The sequence below is a fragment of the Salvelinus fontinalis genome, chromosome 10, assembly GCF_029448725.1.
Source record: "Salvelinus fontinalis isolate EN_2023a chromosome 10, ASM2944872v1, whole genome shotgun sequence".
NCBI lineage: Eukaryota > Metazoa > Chordata > Actinopteri > Salmoniformes > Salmonidae > Salvelinus > Salvelinus fontinalis.
Window position 1 is genome coordinate 3,793,245 of NC_074674.1, and position 20,454 is coordinate 3,813,698.

Genomic DNA, 20,454 nt, shown 5'->3' on the forward strand with positions numbered 1-20,454 from the left:
GGTCAATTCTAATGCAAAATTCCTAACCTACAAAATGACCTATAGCCTAACCATTTGTGCAACATTTTCACTCATGCATATAGAATTAGAGAAAGCACGCATTCACTGGGTAAAGCACATATAATCTGTACTGTCTATTGTGCTATTACTGACATGATGCATAACCACCAGCTTCTCTCTTCTCTTGAGCCACTTGATAATATTTCCTATCGATACTTGCATGCACTAAAATCACTAAAACATGCACTATGACTCAGTGATTCATGTTCTCAATCACTAAAACATGCACTATGACTCAGGGATTAATGTTCTCAATCACTAAAACATGCACTATGACTCAGTGATTCATGTTCTCAATCACTAAAACATGCACTATGACTCAGTGATTCATGTTCTCAATCAATAAAACATGTACTATGACTCAGTGATTCATGTTCTCAATCAATAAAACATGTACTATGACTCAGTGATTCAAGTTCTCAATCAATAAAACATGTACTATGACTCAGTGATTCAAGTTCTCAATCAATAAAACATGCACTATGACTCAGTGATTTAAATTCTCAATCAATAAAACATGCACTATGACTCAGTGATTTAAATCCTCAATAATTGGTGTATTTCTTAATCTTAATCCCATTAACACTTTCATGTGAAGTCAACAACAACCCCCTGTGGTGGGGTGCAATGAGATCACATTGACAATCCCTAACTGTCTTCTGACCCCAGATTATGGCGGCCGCAAGGGATTGCTGTATCTCACCACAGATGGTTTGTGGGAAATAGGAATGGACAGACTGATACCATGTTAATCTTTAATAATCTATGTGAATGTTGCAGCATAAATCCCATATGGTTTTAAAATATGATACATAGAACAGACATTAAGCATTTTGCTGCAGGATAACAGTCATTCACATCTCTGCAGATAAACACTTTATTTGTTTGTTTTTCATAAGAACTTTAACAATGAAAACTGACATTAAATTTTCTCATACGTGCATCCATCCTTTATCATATGCTAGCATATTCTTTCATACAAAGATGTGCTTTTCTTTCATTTATTATTTGAATATCCAGATGAGAGATCATGCATAACATCTTGTTTTTCAAGCCTGGCTCTGAGGACCAACAGGGTGTGTAGGCTTTTGCTCCGGCCCAGCACCGTCAAACAAGGTTAAGTTTAGGCTTGATAATTATTAGTTGATTATTTGAATCAGGTAATATTAGCCATCGATGAACCCCAAGGACTATGATTGAAGAGCACTGCTATGGCATGAGATCATGCTGTTCTGGCCTAGGACATTTTAATGCAGTGTTGTGATTCTAAGAACATCCACAAGGGAGCAGTAATACCCCATGTACTGTATGTTGAATGTTTTTTATGTTGCCATGAAATAGGGTTGTGACTAGATGGAGTACAGCTACGACCCGAAAGTGACTTTTCGTAGCAGGTTATGAGAACGTTTTAGCTAACCTTAACCGGTTTCCTAACCTACTACGTTAATTCTCCTAACCTGCTGCGTAAGTTCTATTAACATGCTACATAAAAGTCATTTCTGGTCATAGCTGTACACCGAAGGAAGCTGTGGGACAGGCCAAATGGACCACAGATACACCCATGTCCATAATGCTGAAACTGACCTAGAAGAGAGGAAAAGGGAGAAGGGAAAAAGAGGGAAAATAATATTTAAAAAAATACTAAATACAAAAAATTCTGTGTGTATGAAAGTGTGTAGATATATGTGAATGCACTCCTAGCGCCCCCACCCCTCTCAGCCCGCACAGTTGTGAGCTCTAATTTAAATGACGTTTTTTTATTTTTTATTAATTTTTAAAAACACCACAAACTCATGTCGGGAAAATAAAAAGGTGAAACTAATTTACGCCTGTTCTGATAAAAACCTTAGGGCATTTAGCCTCGGGGGATGCCTTGCTTGACCACACCCTCCTTCCTTGCTCCTGGCCTGCCCTGTCTCTTCCACCAATCCATTTGTTTTTATGGACAGAAAAGAGCAGAAGCTCTAAGCTGTCCGATCAGGTCCATTGTCTACTGTCTGGCTGTACACCACTTAGTCAAAACCAGGAAATAGCCTACTACTAAATCTGCTGTTTCCTCATTTTAGAAACACATCCGGCTAGTTTTGAAGAGTGAAATTTGCCCCTGAAATTAGATGAATTTTATTTACATAATTTTAATGATAAAAAAGTAGGCTTATACATTTGTTTTTGCATGTGTAAAGTCTGCTGTCTCTAAGATAATAATCTTACTAACCATTTCACTGTTTTCTCAACTGACTGGTATATCATGTTATGACAGTGGATTTAGATGTGGAAACAATGTTGATTCAACCTGTTTCTGCCCCGTGGTTAATGTCTACATTTGTTTCTGCCCCGTGGTTAATATGTAGACATTAACCACGGGGCAGAAACAAATGTAGACATTAACCACGGGGCAGAAACAAATGTAGACATTAACCACGGGGCAGAAACAAATGTAGACATTAACCACGGGGCAGAAACAAATGTAGACATTAACCATTAACCCCCCCCCCACCCCCCCCCCCCCCCACCCCCCCATTTCACCGTGGTGGCGGCTCTGGTGCGGGACGTGGACCCCGCTCCGCCTTAGTCCTGGCCCACTTAGGTGGCGCCTCTGGAGCGGGGACCCTTACCGCCGACCCCGGACTGGGGACAGGAGGGAGACTCTGGCGGCTCCGGACAGGAGGGAGACTCTGGCGGCTCCGGACAGGAGGGAGGGAGGGGGTGGGTGTCCCACCTGTTTGTTTTATGAAGCGTTTCAGTTTTTGAAGAGCCCGACCAACGTAACCTTATCTCTGGGTAAGCCGGTACAGGTGCTCTGTACTCTCCAGGGAGATGGGGGTTGAGAGGAGCCTCCGGATGTGGTGTGGTTGAGGGAGGGTCAATCCCTGGATTACGCTGACACCAATCAAGTGCAAGTGCCTGTCACTGAAGGAGGTTGGCTGACCATCATTGAACTCAGGTCTTTCCTTAGTATGACTCTCTCTGTGTGTTTACGTTATGTCAGTCAGAACAACAATGCATCTTATTTTTAGTTATATGTCTGTCTGTCTGTCCTCAGAATTGATCATGTGAACTGTCAGACATTGGGAGATACTGTTGTATGGCAACAGTGGGGAGGAAGGACTTGATGTCTCAGGAGGGGCACATTCAGCTGGAGGGTAAAGTGTCCCGTTTCTCGTTTTAATAAAATGTCTGTCTATATTCTACAATATCTTACTGAAATTTCATCATCTTTTCAAGGAATCCCACATTTCTCAGTGAAGCCTCATGACGTGACAGTGGTGGCTACTGTTAGCCTCAGCCTGCAGTGCTTGGCCCATGGGCCTCCAGAACCAGTCAGGATCATCTGGCTGCAGAATGGAGGACCACTCAACACGCTACAGGACCCGGTGTCCGATTCTCCCTCTACTCTCAATATCACAGGCAAAGACTGTCTTATTTGCATGCCACACGTAGAACGAATCAAAATCAAATCAAATTGTATTTGTCCCATACTTTGTAAACAACAAGTGTAGACTAACAGTGAAATGCTGATTTAATGGTCCTTTTCCAACAATGCAGAGTTAAAGATAAATAAAGAAAACATTTACATAGTGACATGAGGAAAAAACATTTCTATTGTTATGTATTGTGTGATGTAAAATATATTTTCAGAGGCAATTCTTTCATAAAAGAGTGTTGATAAAATCAAAAGCATTCATTATCTCACTGACCACCTCTCTGACTGTCACCATTTAGGCCTCAACCATAACAGCAGCTTCTCCTGTGAAGCACACAACAGTAAAGGTGTGCCTACCTCAGCCTCTGGAATTGTGACAGGTCCGTACCAACAGGGCAGGGGTGCAACAGACATTACTTAACATGCTGATTGGATTGGTTTTATCCATGACTATCTCTCTTTCTGTCTTGGAATAGTGGTTCCCTCCCAGGCACAGAAAGTCCAAGTTGTAGAGGTCACCAACTCTTCCCTACACATCTCCTGGGAGCCTGGCTTTGGAGGGGTATATCCTGTCTCTGTGTGTTCTATACAGGTAAGACTAATCCAAGAAACTGGTGTGACTGACTATAGAATAGTCTAGATACAGAGCCAATCTAAAAGTAACTGCTCATGAGTTATACACAGTGTATAAAACATTATGAACACCTGCTCTTTCCATGACATAGACTGACCAGGTGAATCCAGGTGAAGGTGTTATTAATGTTTTATGCACTCAGTGTACCATGGTTGATATTTCAGGCAGCTCCGTCTGGTCCTGACCGCAACACGCTGTGTAATCTCCTGATCCATAATCAGAATGTCAATGTACCACCTGCTCAACACCTGTTCCCTGAACTGAAGCCCTACACCTTCTATGACGTGAGGGTGGCTTGCCGTAGTAGTCAAGCTGCTTCCCCGTGGACACCATGGGGAACACTGCACACAGCTGAAGGAGGTAAGCTGTACGCCACGATCTTCTACCCACAACCCATCAGTGTTTATAAAATTCTATTACTGATAATGTTTTTCGTTATTATAACGTAGATGCAGGGAGTCAGGAAGCAGGTGCAGTTAGTGAGTTTAATAACAACGAACATGGAGCAATACAAAACATGAGAAGCGTCTGACATGGAAACAAAAACAATACTACCTGATGACTAATAACAAAAGAGTGCTATATAAAGGATAAGTAATCAAGGGGTTAATGAAGTTCAGGTGTGACCGATGATGAGACAAGGTGTGCGTAATGATGGTTGCCAGGTATGCGTACAGATGGGTTGCCAGGACAAGTGGTTAGAGACTGGTGACGTTGAGCGCCGGAACGGGAGTCAACGTGATAGTTATTTGTATTCACTTGTACATTTCTTAGTCATTTTGGCAGATGATTTCATCCTGAGTGACAATAAGGGAATCAACAAGTGCAACAACACTTATGTAGCAGAGCTCAGTGACATACAGGAAATATGGGAGGAGCAACGATAGTAGTCTCAGTTGAGTGACTCGCTGTCAAAGACTGGTTTTGGAACAAAGATTGTTCTTGAAAAAACTATTTGGGAATTGGTTAAGCATTCTCAAGTGTTTTTTGATCAAATAAACTGAAGAGATAGGGACCCGACATTAAATAAAGATTGTCAGTGCTATTCCTCTGAGATGGTAATAGACAGTCAAGTTTGCCAGTAGGAACACTCCTCCTCTCCATCCTCAGTGTTTTAAATATAAACCTCTATATTGAGCAAGCTGCCTGAGTGAAGGAGGAGGTACTGAGAGCAGGAGGGAAACACATTAAACATTGTCTATTCATGGTTTGGCAGAGGTGGTGCATCCCTGCTGTGTCCATAATGCTGCAGTGTGTTTGAATTAAGGCTAGAGGAGTCTGCAATGTAGACATGCTTGTGAAAAAGGGAAAGAGAGACTTTCGAAGAGAAAGGGGAAACAGCCACTACCACAGTGGTGTAGTGAGCATCAACACATGCTGACCTATAAATCATTTTCCTGAAGTAAAAAGTAGTCAGGAAAAAACGGCAATTCAATCAAATCAGTAACCAGAGTTGAAATAAAACACCCTTCTTTGTGCTGTGAGAATGTAAGTTTGGATTCATTTGATTTAATTAACTACACGATGTTGACTGTGTGGAGGAGAAAAAAAGACATCGTATTGGTTCATTCCATACGTTTGTTGTTGCAGGCAGTGGAAGACTCATGAATCTGAGGTCTTTGTGTAACCCAACCATTTAGACTCTTTACTCTGTCTCTTTATCTGAAGATAGCATGCACACGCATGAGGTGGCACAAATCTTTAAGGTGTGTGTGTGTGTGTGTGTGTGTGTGTGTGTGCGTGCGTGCGTGCGCTATACTTTGTGTTGTAAATAGAGCACATGTTCCCGACCTCCTCACAAAGATGTACAGGAATATTTTGGAAAGATATCTTATCCCTCTCACCTACAGTATATCTCTCAACAGGAGTCAGAGGGGCTTAGGCAGAGGGAGAGACAGACAGAGGGTTGGAGGGAGAGAGGGAGAGGGAGAGAAAGACGGGAGGGTTGGAGGGATAGAGGGAGAGAGACGGAGGATAGAGGGAGAAGTGCTTGTGTTTTTGCTGGCTGAGGTAGAGCCACATCTTGAAACAAACAGCAGTGGAACACTCAGGGATGACATCCCTGGAGAGGGTCCAGTACAGGCTCCAGCCACCGCCCACGCTATGACTCACAACGTGATAGACAAAGATGTCTTTATTTACATTGTTGTCTTAATAAGAGAAATATTATGCACAGAACCTTTCTTTAAATACACACTGGTTTTAACACCATGAGTCCAGTAGTGTATATTACAGATCATTTAATATGTTGTACACATTATTCCTTTTTGTGTGTATCTGACAGTGCCAGAGGAAGCACCAGACAACGTGAGTGGACTGTTTAATGGAACATATGTTATTGCCAGCTGGTCCAAGCCACCAGGCAGATTAACTGGCCAAATACTGGGCTACAGAGTGGAATACCTCACTGCTACCATGTCCCAGGTAACACACATATGCACGCACGCACACCCACACACACACACACCCACACACACACACACACACACACACACACACACACACACACACACACACACACACACACACACACACACACACACACACACACACACACACACACACACACACACACACACACACACACACACACACACACACACACACACAGTGTAATGGGTATCTTTGCTGTTGTTCTGTTTCCCTGTCTTAGGCTGTTATGGAGTCAGTTCAGTCCTCTGAGCTAGCTATCCCTCTCTCTAGCCTCCTGGACAATGTGTCCCTGAGAGTGAGTGCCTGTACTGTTACAGGTGGCGGCCCCTGGAGCTCAGTCCAATCCCTCAAACAGAAGCAGCCTGGTGAGTCTGGACAGAACCGAGGGAGACAACAGGATGGCTGTGATGGGTCCAGGAGAAGGGAAAACAGCAGGAGATTCAAAATTAATATTTAAGGGGCTTTGTTTTCTAGGTTGATTTAATCGGTAGCACATGATGGTGTCTGACATACTGTAGCTAACATAGCTCTCTTTCCTCTGTTTTAGTTGTGTCCCTCCACCAGGCATTCTCCTGGCATTGGTGCTATGTGGTCATGGGGATTGCTGTCAGTCTGGCCTTGATAGGGTTCATCGTATATGCAATTATATTGCGACAAAGAGAGACATGCTTTGGGTATGTACCTATAATTAACCCTGTACAGTGGTGGGAAAAGTACCCAATTGTCATACTTGACTAAAAGTATAGATACCTTAATAGAAAATGAATCAAGTAGAAGTCGTCCAGTAAAATTCTACTTGAGTAAAAGTCTACAATTATTTGGTTTTAAATATACTTAAGAATCAAAAGTAAATGTAATTGCAAAAATATACTTAAGTATCAAAAGTAAAAGTGTAAATAATTTCAAATTGCTTATATTAAGCAATATACATTTACGGATAGCCAGGGGCACATAACACGCAGACATAATTTACAATTGAAGCATTTGTGTTTAATGAGCACCAGATCAGAGGGAGTAGGGATGCTCAGGGATGTTCTCTTGATAAGTATGTGAATTGGGCCATTTTCCTGTTCTACTAAGCATTCAAAATATAACGAGTACTTCTGGGTGTAAGCGAAAATGTATGGAGTGAAAAGTACATTATTTTCTTTAGGAATGAGGGGAAGTAAAATTAAAAGTTGTCAAAAACATAAATAGTAAAGTACAGATACCCCAAAAAACGACTTAAGTAGTACTTTAAAGTATTTTTACTTAAGTGCTTTACACCACTGTCCCTGTATCACTTTGTTCCATTGTTTTCATTACTGTCAGATGATTCATTTAAACCATCTATGTGTGCAACAGGAAGGCATTTTACCCTATGAGGAACGCTGGTGGGGATTTTGTGGTGAGATACAGTGCAGGACGCACCTACAATCGGCAGTCAAACGAAGCCACATGTGAGTTGCCATGCCACTGACATAAGAGAAACAGTGCAGGGTGAGCGGATATATTCGTTATTTAACTGAATGACTTGGAATCAAATGATGTGTCGTGCAGGGTGAGAGTTCTGGAACAGATTTTGAGGCTTGGATTTCATCCTGTTGCTCAATGTTGTTCTGTGCCAGATGTGTAGAAGCAGAGTAGTGTTGTGATCTGGCTGTTAACACAACCCTTTGGATTTAATTGAGAACCGAGTACAGATCTTGGTAGAATCATATTGCTAGTATTTCTAGGGGTCAAGGCACCTACACCTTTTAATTGATTTATTCCAATAAAAATGGAAAACGGTCTAAATCAGGGGATCCCAATTTTTTTCACGCAGGCCCACCTTCCAGTATTCGGTAACATTCCCCCCTGCATGGAACGCACGCCACGTCTATTTCTATGGGTACAAGCACTGTTCATGACACAAACTCTGATGTGTTTTGGCAGTTGTTTAAGGACAGTGGGGGAGGATTCATGCTAAAGTTATTTTCCAAGATGTAATGTTTTCAGAAATCCCTGTTTCAGTGTAAGGGAGTATTATCTATCCCTTTCCACAGTGAACACCCTGGTGATTTATTGGTGAATTGAAGCAGAAGTTGCAGGACGTGATGATGGACAGTCACAAGCTGACCCTGGGCAAGACCCTTGGCGAGGGTGAGTGAGCTCTGACTGATGCCTTTATCATACATGATGTAACCTAGACATGAACTACTCAATCTAGGAGTAAACATCCCAGGCCCTTAAGAGGCTTATATCCCCAGATACACCCACCTGACTAACAACAAGTCCATGTCTTACTCTGCAGTGGCGTTTGGCTCTGTTCTAGAAGGGCTTCTGGTGCACCAACAGGCTGTTCTTCATGGTCCCGTGTGGCTCAGTTGGTAGAGCATGGCGCTTGCAACGCCAGGGTTGTGGGTTCAATTCCCATGGGGGGACCAGGGTTCAATTCCCACGGGGGAACCAGGATGAATATGTATGAACTTTCCAATTTGTAAGTCGCTCTGGATAAGAGTGTCTGCTAAATGACTTAAATGTAAAATGTAAATGTTCTCAAAGTAGCTGTGAAGAGTGAGTGATCAGACAGTGTCAGTTGCCACCATGTCTCTCCCATATTTTAACTTAGTCACCTTCTCCTCCCTCTCACCTTCTCTTAGCTTCCATCTGCACTCACACTGAGATGGAGGATTTCCTCGGGGAGGCTGCTTGTATGAAGGAGTTTGACCACCCCAACGTCATGAGACTCCTTGGTGAGACAGTCTGGGTCGCTTGTCACAACTTTCTCCATCTACTATTAAAATGTGGTCAATAACCAAGTGTCTGATAAAGTTGTGTTATAAACTCCTAACTGTTTGACTGGATTCCTTCTTGAATTCCCCGTCTGCAGGCAGCAGAGAGAGGAGGCTACCCCTCCCCTGTAGTCATCTTGCCCTATATGAAGCATGGGGACCTGCACAGTTTCCTTCTCTACTCTAGACTTGGGGACAATCCTTTGGTCAGTTCCCTTCCCTCCCACACAGATCGGAAAGTTTGTTACACAAATACATTTTAGCGTTGTGGCCTTTCTCCTTTTATGCATTTTCCATTTGTGCTGCTGTATAGCACCCCCTGTTGGAGAACTGCCTTATCTAATCCTCTCCGTCTCCTCTCCATCCATCAGTCCCTGCCTTCTCAGATGCTGGTGAAGTTCATGACAGACACCGCACGGGGAATGGAATACCTGAGCAACAAGAGGTTCATCCATAGAGACCTGGCAGCGCGAAACTGCATGTGAGGATTCTCACCTCTGTTTAGTCAATATGTTCCACTCTTTCTCACACATACTCTTCAATATTTTTCTGTGAAAGTCTAGCATGTTGAGTGATACAAGTAACAATACAATATTTATTATGTTGTACATATCTGTCCTGCAGGCTGAATGAGAATATGACTGTCTGTGTGGCTGATTTTGGCCTTTCCAAGAAGATCTATAACGGGTACTACTATAGACAAGGACGCATTTCAAAGATGCCAGTGAAATGGATCGCCATCGAGAGCCTGGCAGACAGAGTTTACACCACCAAGAGTGATGTGGTGAAATCCTTCCTGACTTGGTCTGGTTACATTATGTGCTCCATGTACGCCTCTGTATTCGTGTTTTAAAATCCTGCGACATATGGTGCATTCAGAAAGTATTCAGACCCTTCAGATGGAGGGAAAAAAGGTTTTTTAGTTTAACTCCCTTAGACAGCGCAACCGCCTCAAACAGACCCCTGGCTGCCTGGACACCATGTGAGTTTCTAGTTCTGGATCTGTACACATAAATCCTTGAAGAGTATGAGTTAGTTCATTGAATTATCGTTATTTGCTGGTACACAGTAGAGGCAACGTAACTTTCGTGGAGTACCTGAAGTTGTGTTTATTTCTTCTCATGTTGTATAAGCCTCAGTCGTCCCCTCCTCTCCTTCATACTGTAACTACTTCCTGATGTTCTCCTGCTGGCTGCTGAGTCCTAAGGGCCGCCCAGGGTTCCCCTCTACACTGTGACCTGGAGAAATCCCTGGAGGGGATGCCTGAGCAAGAGGAGGCAGATGACCTGCAGATGACCTGCTCTACTTCAACATGGAAGAGCCCCCAGGGGCCATTGGGGGCTGGGAGCCCTTTGGACTGCCTCACCCGTCCTACTGGAAGAACATGGGCAATCTGGAAACAATCCAGGTGCATCATCCTACTCATCATGATCATGCAGAACACTATGTTCTCTGCCCTCAGCCCAGCCCTATCTCAATGACTCTATGGACAGCCCTCAGCACAAGGCCCAGCCCTATCTAATGACTATGGTCAGCCCTCAGCACGAGGCCCAGCCCTATCTCAATGACTCTATGGACAGCATGAGCTGGATGGCCTCCTCTTCAAGCCCCACTTTGCAGCTCCAGGCATCCCGCTCCTCCTCTCTCCTGCTGGACGGACAGGTCAAGGATGGGACCGTAGGGTGTTCAGGCAGTGAGGCTTCGAGAAAATACACAGTGACTACTAGTGGTTGTTTAGAAATACTGAAAAATGTGGACTGAAATTCACTTTTTATTGAAATACTGTTGTGTGGTCAAATGAACAAGCTCTAAAGAAATCATTGATTTGTTGTGCACATACACTGCAGTAAATTATTACTAATATGCAGCCCCCCATCACATGCTAAATATCTTCCCAATATTAAGTTAAGAAATCAAATCACCTAATTCATTGGCAGTGACTGTGTGATATAAATTGGGATAATCTTCTACTGAAAGAAAGCTACATCAAACTGCAAGTGCATCAATACCTTTATTTAATAAACCAATGAACAAACTCATTAATAAACCAATCTTTGTTTTAAGAACAGAAAGTTGTGAGTTCTCTCAAACTAAACAATGTATTGGATACAATAATGCCTTCATAGTGTTCACAGACTAGAGTCAGCATTAAACATACTAAAAACGAAAAAATACACAAACCCTAGTTACTACGTTAACAGCACAGTAACCATAATTAGTTCTATTGAGAAAAATAAGAATAATCAACATTATTATTAATAAATAAACAGTGAAGGTTTCAGGAAAAGCTGTAGTGTATGCAACACAAATGTTGTCAGTTGAAAAGTAGCAGTTGAAGAAAGTAGGGCACTCAACACATTCAATGTACTGTATGAGTGGTTATAGAGCTGTTCCAGTGGGATGGGAATTCAAGCGGAATAGTCAAATATGATCAAAGAGATTTTTGTGTCATTAGTCTCAGAGTGCATTGTTTTAAAGGAAAAAACAATGCACTCTGTGACTATCCCCCACGTAGTCACTCCACTGAGAGAAACGACCACTGAGAGAAAATAAGCAACCGTCACAAATGTTGTCCTTGTTACTTAAATACTTACTTAATAATTATGTAAATTAGGTATTTCTGTTTTACATTTTTCATAGAAGTACCAGCCACTATACTCTAGTTGGGCTTATAGTAGAAAGTACCAATGCAACTAATAAAGTTTGTTCAAACGATTTAGACACAGAAATGTACATTTGTATTGTCTACAAACAATGTGCACTGTGTGTGAGAGATGACATTAATTGAAATATGTAATTGTTATTGCTACATATGCACTTCAGTATTTCCCACATTCATTCACACATTTGAAGAATTGACATGGTAACAAACACATCTTCTAAATGCAGTCATTTAGTTTGCATGTGTTTGGCCTATTCGAACAAGAGGGACAAAAGCCCTCTTTTGGTCTAGCACTATAAATGTGTCTTCACCCTGGTCCGTACAGTATAGTACAGCTATTTCAGTCTAGTTTAGTATGACAAGACCTACTAATTGTAGTAGTACGTTACAGTATGTTATTAAACCTACTAATCGTAGTAGTACGTTACAGTATGTTATTAAACCTACTAATTGTAGTAGTACGTTACAGTATAGTTATGCAAGCTGATCCTCATATTGCTTTCTGAAACAATCGCCAGCAGGGAAGAAGTCCCACGCTCGCTCCTGGTACATCTTCCACACATACGACTCCTGCAACAGAGGACAGTAGGATAGAGGGTTAAAATTGAAATTAATGGCGAGGAATTTGGTGTCACAAACAGAAAGACTGACTGACAGACAGACAGACTCACCTGGCCAGTGTGCTCCGTGTCATCTTTGTTGATGAGGTACATTAAGAAGAACCTGCAGAGGACAGACAGGCAGGTCATTGTGATGGCTGATGGACATGGACACACACTGTTGACTGCCTGACAGGGAGAACACACACATGTAGTTGGCTAAGTTGTGTTCCTCCAGGGTGTGGGTCTCGAAGCCGTGCGGCGTCGTATCAAAGTAGTCGCTTCCAATTCCACAGATGAAGCACTTGGTCTACAAGAATCAAATAAACAGAAACAGTAGACAAGATGCTGGTATGTGCATAACTATCTGACTCACTCACCTAAAACTGAGGAAAGCAATAAAATAAATGATTTCTACCTCCATGTCTTCCTTAACCTGCTCCTGTTGGTCTCTGAGCTCTCCGAAGGCGTCAATGATCAGACCTGTAGGTAGCACACAAGCTCACAGCCTCACTGGAGAATGGAATTATGACTAGATATCTCCTTCCATCCATTCAGTATGCCCAGACAGAAATTGGCCTTGCTTGAGGTATACTGTACAGTAGTTGAGTAGTGTTTTGGACTGCATAAGCGGGACGGGTGCCTTACCCTGGATGATGGCCAACAGGATGACAATGACAAAGAAGAAGAAGGTGATGTCAAAGACGACCCGGTAGAGCTCGTACACGTCTCCTGCCGGGTCCTCGATCTCGTCCCCTATGCCACCGCCAGCACGCACGCCCACGTACATATGGAAGAGGTAGCACTGACGAAAAGTGGAGGGAAGAGAGCACATGGAATATAGGGCAGGAGTAAGTAGACTCTACTATACAACATATTGTATACCACACAGAGCAGACCAGAGACAGAAACCCTGACTCACAGTCATCATGTCGTCACATTTCATATCCGGCTCATCCTCATCTTCACTCTTGTTGTAAAACTTGCGGAAAAAGATAAAAGCCACTACAGTGTAGAGATATACCACCACTGCCAACAAGCCCAATGTCATCATGAGCTAGGACGGAAACAGGGAATGAGTAGAATCAGCCACACATTCACTACACATGGAGGCTGGAAGAGTCTTCCTGGTCAGCTCTTACTTGTTTCCCATTGTGGGTGACAGAGGACAGGATAGTACGCAGATCCTTCACACCGATGGCTATGTCCAGCAAGTGACAGGCATAGAAGAAGTTGTTGTAATGTCCAAGCAAGGACATGATCGTGTACCAACACAGATAGAGAAAAGTCTGGGGGGAATAAGATTGAAATAATATACAGTTTAGTGTCTGCAACTTACAGTATGAAGACATACAGTGCATTTGAAAAGTATTCAGACCCCTTGACTTTTTCCACATTTTGTTGTGTTACAGCCTTATTCTACATTTACATAAGTATTCAGACCCTTTACTCAGTACTTTGTTGAAGCACCTTTGGGAGCATTTACAGCCTAGAGTCTTCTTGGGTATGACGCTACATGCTTGGCATACCTGTATTTGGGGAGTTTCCCCCAGTCTTCTCTGCAGATCCTCTCAAGTTCTGTCAGGTTGGATGGGGACAGCTATTTTCAGGTCTCTCCAGAGATGATCGTTCAAGTTCAAGTCTGTGCTCTGGCTGGGCCACTCAAGGACATTCAGAAGCCACTGCTGCATTTTCTTGCCTGTGTGCTTAGGGTTGTTGTCCTGTTTGAAGGTGAACCTTCACCTCAGTCTGAGGTCTTGAGTGCTCTGGAGCAGGTTTTCATCAAGGATCTATCTGTACTTTACTCCATTCATCTTTCCCTCGACCCTGACTAGTCTCCCAGTCCCTGCCGCTGAAAAACATCCCCACAGCATGATGCTGCCACCACCATGCTTCACTGTAGGGATGGTGCCAGGTTTCCTCCAGACGTGACGCTTTGGCAATTCAGGCCAGAGAATCTTGTTTCTCATGGTCTGATAGTCCTTTAGGTGCCTTTTTGCAAACTCCTAGAGGGCTGTCATGTTCCTTTTACTGAGGAGTGGCTTCCATCTGGCCACTCTACCATAAAGGCCTGATTGGTGGAGTGCTGCAGAGATGGTTGTCCTTCTGGACGGTCTTCCATCACCACAGAGGAACTCTGGAGCTCTGTCAATGACCATTGGGTTCTTGGTCACCTCCCTGACCAAAGCCCTTCTCCCCCGATTGCTCAGTTTGGCCAGGCGGCCAGCTCTAGGAAGAGTCTTGGTGGTTCCATTTTAGAATGATGGAGGCTACTGTGTTCTTCTTGGGGACCTTCAATGCTGCAGAATTCCCCAGATCTGTGTTCCGACACAATCCAGTCTCGGAGCTCAACAAACAATTGCTTCGACATGACTTGGTTTTTGCTCTGACATGCACTGTCAACTGTGGGACCTTATTTAGACAGGTGTGTGCCTTTCCAAATCATGTCCAACCAATTGAATTTACCACAGATGGACTCCAATCAAGTTGTAGAAACATTTCAAGAATGATCAATGGTAACAGGATGCACCTGAGCTCAATTTCGATTCTCATAGCAAATAGTCTGATTATTTTTAATACATTTGCAAAAATGTATACATTCGCTTTTTCACTATAGGGTAGATTGTTGAGGGGGGAAAACGATGTTGTCACGACTTCCGCCGAAGTCGGTTCTTCTCCTTGTTCGGGCGGCGCTCGGCTGTCGGCGTGGCCGGTCTTCTAGCCATCATCGATCCACTTTTCATTTTCCATTTGTTTTGTCTTCTCACACACCTGGTCTTTATTTCCCTCATTACATGTTGTGTTTTTAACCCTCTGTTCCCCCCATGTCTTTGTGCGGAATTGTTTATTGTAAGTGCATGTGCACGCTTTCTCTGATGCGCGACGAGTTTTGTACCCATTTGTTTATTGTTCTGGTTTCCGGTGGTTTTATGGATTAAACTGCTCCGTTGATTACCCAGTTTTGCTCTCCTGCGCCTGACTTCCCTGCCGCCAGTTACGCACTCCCTTACAGATGTAATCAATTTTAGAATAAGGCTGTAACGTAACAAAACGTGGACAAAGTCAATGGGTCTGAATAATTTCCAAATGCACTGTATGTATATAGCTCAAAAATAGAAAACACTATTTATCTATAATCCCTCTTACCCCGTCTGTGAACACAACTCCAAATTTCCAGATCTGGTACTTGAAGTCAATAGACGTAAACCTGAAAAAGATTACTTCAATGACTTTCATATATTTGTGCAGTAGGTTAAAAGTACAGTTATTTTAAGTGCCTTAATAACCCAATGAAAAGCTCCCCTATAAGATTGGAGAAGTACAACAGCATTGCTTAATACCAGGCCAATGCAGAATTGTCGGGTTCCTCCGGCTTCTTATCAATTTGTTGACTGACATCCAACGAGGCTAAATCCATGCCTAGGAGCTCTGCAATCCTCTCTCTGCCGTAAATGTCTCCATACTTATCCAGGACCTGGCCACACAGACACATCATAGAACATTCCATCCAAAGACCAACTCAACCAACTTCATCCACACATAGCCTCTAAGATACAAAAAAAACATCTTACCTTTCGCTTAACAAACTTGTCCCAGTAGTTGCTTGGGAAAGAGCTGTGAATAAACAATTGGAAATGGTACTGAGTTCCAAAGACAGGCATCATTTAAGCAAGGATTCCTCTGTAAAGTTTTCTGAAAGGAGATTAAATAATACTAGTGGGTATAGGTGGACTTCTAGGAGCTTGTCTGTCCATGCTTACAGTGTGTTGAGGACCAGTCTGTCCCATTGGCCTTTGATGTCATCATCCTCAGGCTGCTCTGTAATGTAAAGACCATCAAACTCCAGTTTCCTGGCCAGCTCCTTTTCTCTTTTAAAGATCACAAGAGGGATCTGAGAGGAACACACATTCTCTCCTGTCATTGAGCCGTTCATGTAAAGGTCATCATACAAATCACTCATGTGTTAATGGTTATGGGGCACAGATACACTTGAAGTCTACTGTAGTAGTAGTAGTAGCAGCAGTAGTAGTAGCAGAAGTAGCAGCAGTAGCAGCAGTAGTAGTAGTAGTAGTAGTAGTGGTAGTAGTGGTAGAAGCAGTAGTTATAGTAGCAGTAGTAGTAACAGTACTAGCAGCCATAGGCGGAAATCCCAGGGGGAACGGGGGGGACACGACCCCCCCATCTTGGGAAAAATATGATTTGTCCCCCCCAATATATCACTGTAAACATAACTATGTAATTTCAATAATATTAATAATACGCAATGAAAGCACTTGTGCTGATTATAGACACTTAATAGCGCACTTAAATTTCAAAAGATTGCGACCCCCCCCGCCCTTTGCCTCACAATGGTTTGATCCACTGCCAGTTCTTTAGCTGGCAAGGTAATAGAGAGTTCGTATCTACTGTCCGAAAGGCACATGTACGTAACTGACGTGAGGTTAATCCAGTCAATCCATAGCAGGTCCATAGCAATGTTATTTATTTATTTTTATGTTGGCAGGGTTCACACACTAGTTGAATTTGCAGAGCTAGCGTGCAAACTAAAGCAAACATTAACTATCAAGCTAGCTAGTACCTATTCCATTTATGTGGCGTCGTCAAAGATGGAATCTTTGCTATCGTCAGTTTATTCCAAGATCAGCATGCAGCTGTAGTGCTTCGACGTCCCTGTGATAAGGTTAGCAATAAACTGAAGTCCAAACTGAACAGAACAGAACTACACTCTCTTCTACCATTGTCTTAAATATATATAATGGTCTCGTTGCAAAAGATAAATTGTCGATAGTAAACTTTTTTTATTTTATTTTATTTTCACCTTTATTTAACCAGGTAGCAAAGATTATAGCAAACACACAGAAACGGAATTGGTGCTCGCTAGCTTTACAAATTCAGCTATTGTTGGAAGCCAGCCAATATGAAACAAACTATTTAAATTACAAAAGGTTGAAGCATGTGTTGTGTAAATGTGTGTGTGTGCAGCTAGGCCAGCCAGCCAGCCAGGTAGAAAAATGGCAGAAAAAAGTAAGAAGACGGACATCAGAGTATTTGTCAGTACACCAAAACGCATAGTAAGAACTCTAGTATCCTAATATCTCAACGACTAGTTGATAAAATGTTCATAAGAAAGAAGTGAAATGCGAATGGAAATGTTTCACAATGATGTCATTAGGCAGAGCAGGCAACAGATGGCACACAGACAGCAGAGTTGGGGACAGATATGCAGGGACAGACTGGCAGACAGGGAGTCTCAGGTAAGTTTGTTGAGTCTTTGTTTGGCAACATTATGAAAGGTTCTCAATTTTTTTGACTTGTAAAATAGGGACATAATTGGAAAATGCCATGGATACCCCCACTCTCAACTTAAACTGGTGACTAAACTAAGATTTGTTTACGGCAATGGTATTGCTGTTGTGATTAATTGTGTAGTTTTGGGTACTGGTAGTTAGGAGTACGGCAAACACCTTATTTATTTTCTAGGAGACAGACTGAGTCAGTTAGGGTGGTGAAAGGGAAAGAGCCAGGGAGAGAGACTTCAGAGGACAGTGTCACAGCCACGGCAGGACCAAGTGTCACCCTTGTTGCCAGCAGCACCAGTATAGGGGACAGTGGCACAGCATTGTCCAGTTACCACAGTGATGGCACAAAACCATATCAGCCACACCCACAATTTATAGAACCGCAAACTCTTGCCAACAGAGTGTTGACGTTTCAAGAGAGATGGTTTCGCGATTTCCCCTGGCTACATTATAATCCATCAATAAAAGGAGTGTTGTGTTTTCACTGTAGCCAAGGGTTTTCAAGCCAGCCATCTTTTGGCCAAAGAGCTGATGCTGCCTTCATTAGTGCAGGATTTAGGAACTGGAGAAAAGGCATTGAAAAATTCACAGCACATCAAAATTGCCAAACCCACCGCTACTTTGTAATTGTAACAGCACACCAGCTAAATCCAATCAGTGTCCAGTTATGTCCAGCGCGTGGGGTAAACAGCTGGATGACGCAAGGCATTGCTTGATGAAAATTGTTAGTTCGGTGCGGCATGTAGTAAGACAGGGACAAGCCTTTAGAGGCCACACGGATGACAGTGGGAATTTATACCAGATTTTGAAACTTAGGGCAGAAGAGGATGATCCCATTTTACTGAAGTGGTTAACAGAGCGTACCACAATGTACACAGGCCCCAAAGCACAGAATGAAATTCTGAACATCATGGCCAATAGTCATTCGAGGCATTGCAGCTGAGATTAGGTCTCTTCCGATTGTACAATTTTCATTAATTGTTGATGGTACTCAAGATGTCTCTGGTGCTGAACAGGAGAATGTCTGTCTGCGTTATGTTGACCATGACCATGTCCCTCACAAGGAGTTTATTGGGCTATACAGGGTGTCGGAGACAACAGGCGAGGGCATTGCGAAAGTGCCAACTGATGTGTTGTTGAGGAAACCCGCAAACATATGCTCGGTTCTTTTGTTCAGTAGTGTGTATAGCAGTGGTTCTCAACCTTTTTGGGGTACTGGAACCCCTGCATATTTTGAGGCAAGGCAGGCAAGGTTTTGAGCGGTCCTCAGGGACCTCCACCCCCTCTATATTATATGTAAACTTACTGGAAACCTTGTGGTACTGACTACATTCATTACACTTTTTTATTTCACGGACCCCTTGCAATTAGTCCATGGACCCCTGTTTGAGAACCCATGGTGTAATTGATAGTTGTTCTTTTGTTTAGTAGTTTTTAGTACACTTACAAATGATTTATTTCATGTTATTTTATTTAAAATTGCATACTTTGTGCGACATACTTGTCCATAGCTGCTGTTTGAAGAGTTGAGACACTGACTGAAGGATATTTTGGTTGATTTATTTGGGTTTTTCATTGAAGTAGTTATTTTGCTTTTAGAATTGTACTTATTTTAAGCTTTTTGTTCTTGCAAAGATATTGTAGACTCAGGCCAGGTGGACATATTTAATGACTATATGAATGTATCAGAAAAAGTCAAATTAAAAGGTCAATTCAATACGGAGACCAACTTTGTGATGGTTCTCAATGGAGATTCTTTTAGATGTGATCACACCATGTTCATTGTATTTATGAAAACTACACCCATACAGTGTACAGTACCATTGTCACCTACTGACCTTTCTTGATATTGCTGGTTGTAAGTACGAATACCTGCATACATACTGGACTGGTAAGGAGCACTGCTATAACTATTATTAGTAGTAGAATTATAATGATTTAAACATTTGAACAAGTTGGGAAAACCCTTCAGTTAACTACTGTACCTATCAATTATCCAGTTGTAGGAATTATGGTTCCTCAATATACATTTAACAACGTATGCTATGTGTTACAGCACTACTTTTGGTGTCCCCCTCAGGAATTGCTCTTGAGAAAATTTAATGTAATTGTCCCCTCCAAGGTTGATCTCAGATTTTCGCCCCTGCTAGCAGCAGTAGTAGTAGTAGTAATAATAGTAGAAGTAGTAGTAGTAGTAGTAGCAGCAGTAGCAGCAGCAGCGGCAGCAGTAGTAGCAGTAGTAGTAGTAGCAGCAGCAGCAGCAGCAGCAGTAGTAATAGTAGTAGTAGTAACAGCAGCAGCAGCACTAGTAATAGTAGTAGTAGTGGCAGCAGCAGCAGTAGTAGTAGTAGCAGCAGTAGTAGCAGCAATAGCAGCAGTGGTAGTAGTAGTAGATGTAGTTACAGCATAAGTAGTAGTAGTAGCAGCAGTAGTAGCATAAATAACATAAGTAGCAGCAGCAGTAGCAGTTGTAGTGGTAGTAACAGTGGGATTAGTAGCAATAGTTGCAGTAGTATTATCAGTAGTATTTGTAGCAGCATTAGTAGTAGTAGCAGCAGTATTAGCAGCAGCAGTAACAGTAGTAGTAGT

The 20,454-nt window shown here is 42.5% G+C and overlaps 1 protein-coding gene and 1 pseudogene across 1 annotated transcript in view; one reads left to right on the top strand and one right to left on the bottom strand.

The window, feature by feature from the left end:
• Positions 1-1,413: 1,413 nt before the first annotated feature.
• On the top strand, positions 1,414-11,235 carry LOC129863153 (tyrosine-protein kinase receptor UFO-like; annotated as a pseudogene).
• Positions 11,236-11,296: 61 nt separating this feature from the next.
• The window catches only part of LOC129863154 (ryanodine receptor 1-like), a 105,403-nt gene continuing 96,245 nt past the window's right edge, over positions 11,297-20,454 (bottom strand). Inside the window, exons 95-105 of the mRNA XM_055935087.1 lie at positions 16,327-16,457; positions 16,138-16,180; positions 15,907-16,040; positions 15,713-15,773; positions 13,708-13,854; positions 13,488-13,622; positions 13,214-13,370; positions 12,984-13,048; positions 12,775-12,875; positions 12,638-12,689; positions 11,297-12,536 (exon numbers count right to left, since the gene is read on the bottom strand). Of these exons, the coding sequence (XP_055791062.1) occupies positions 12,441-12,536; positions 12,638-12,689; positions 12,775-12,875; positions 12,984-13,048; positions 13,214-13,370; positions 13,488-13,622; positions 13,708-13,854; positions 15,713-15,773; positions 15,907-16,040; positions 16,138-16,180; positions 16,327-16,457 (1,122 nt within the window). The 3' untranslated portion in view covers positions 11,297-12,440. The remainder of the gene's footprint in view (positions 12,537-12,637; positions 12,690-12,774; positions 12,876-12,983; positions 13,049-13,213; positions 13,371-13,487; positions 13,623-13,707; positions 13,855-15,712; positions 15,774-15,906; positions 16,041-16,137; positions 16,181-16,326; positions 16,458-20,454) is intronic.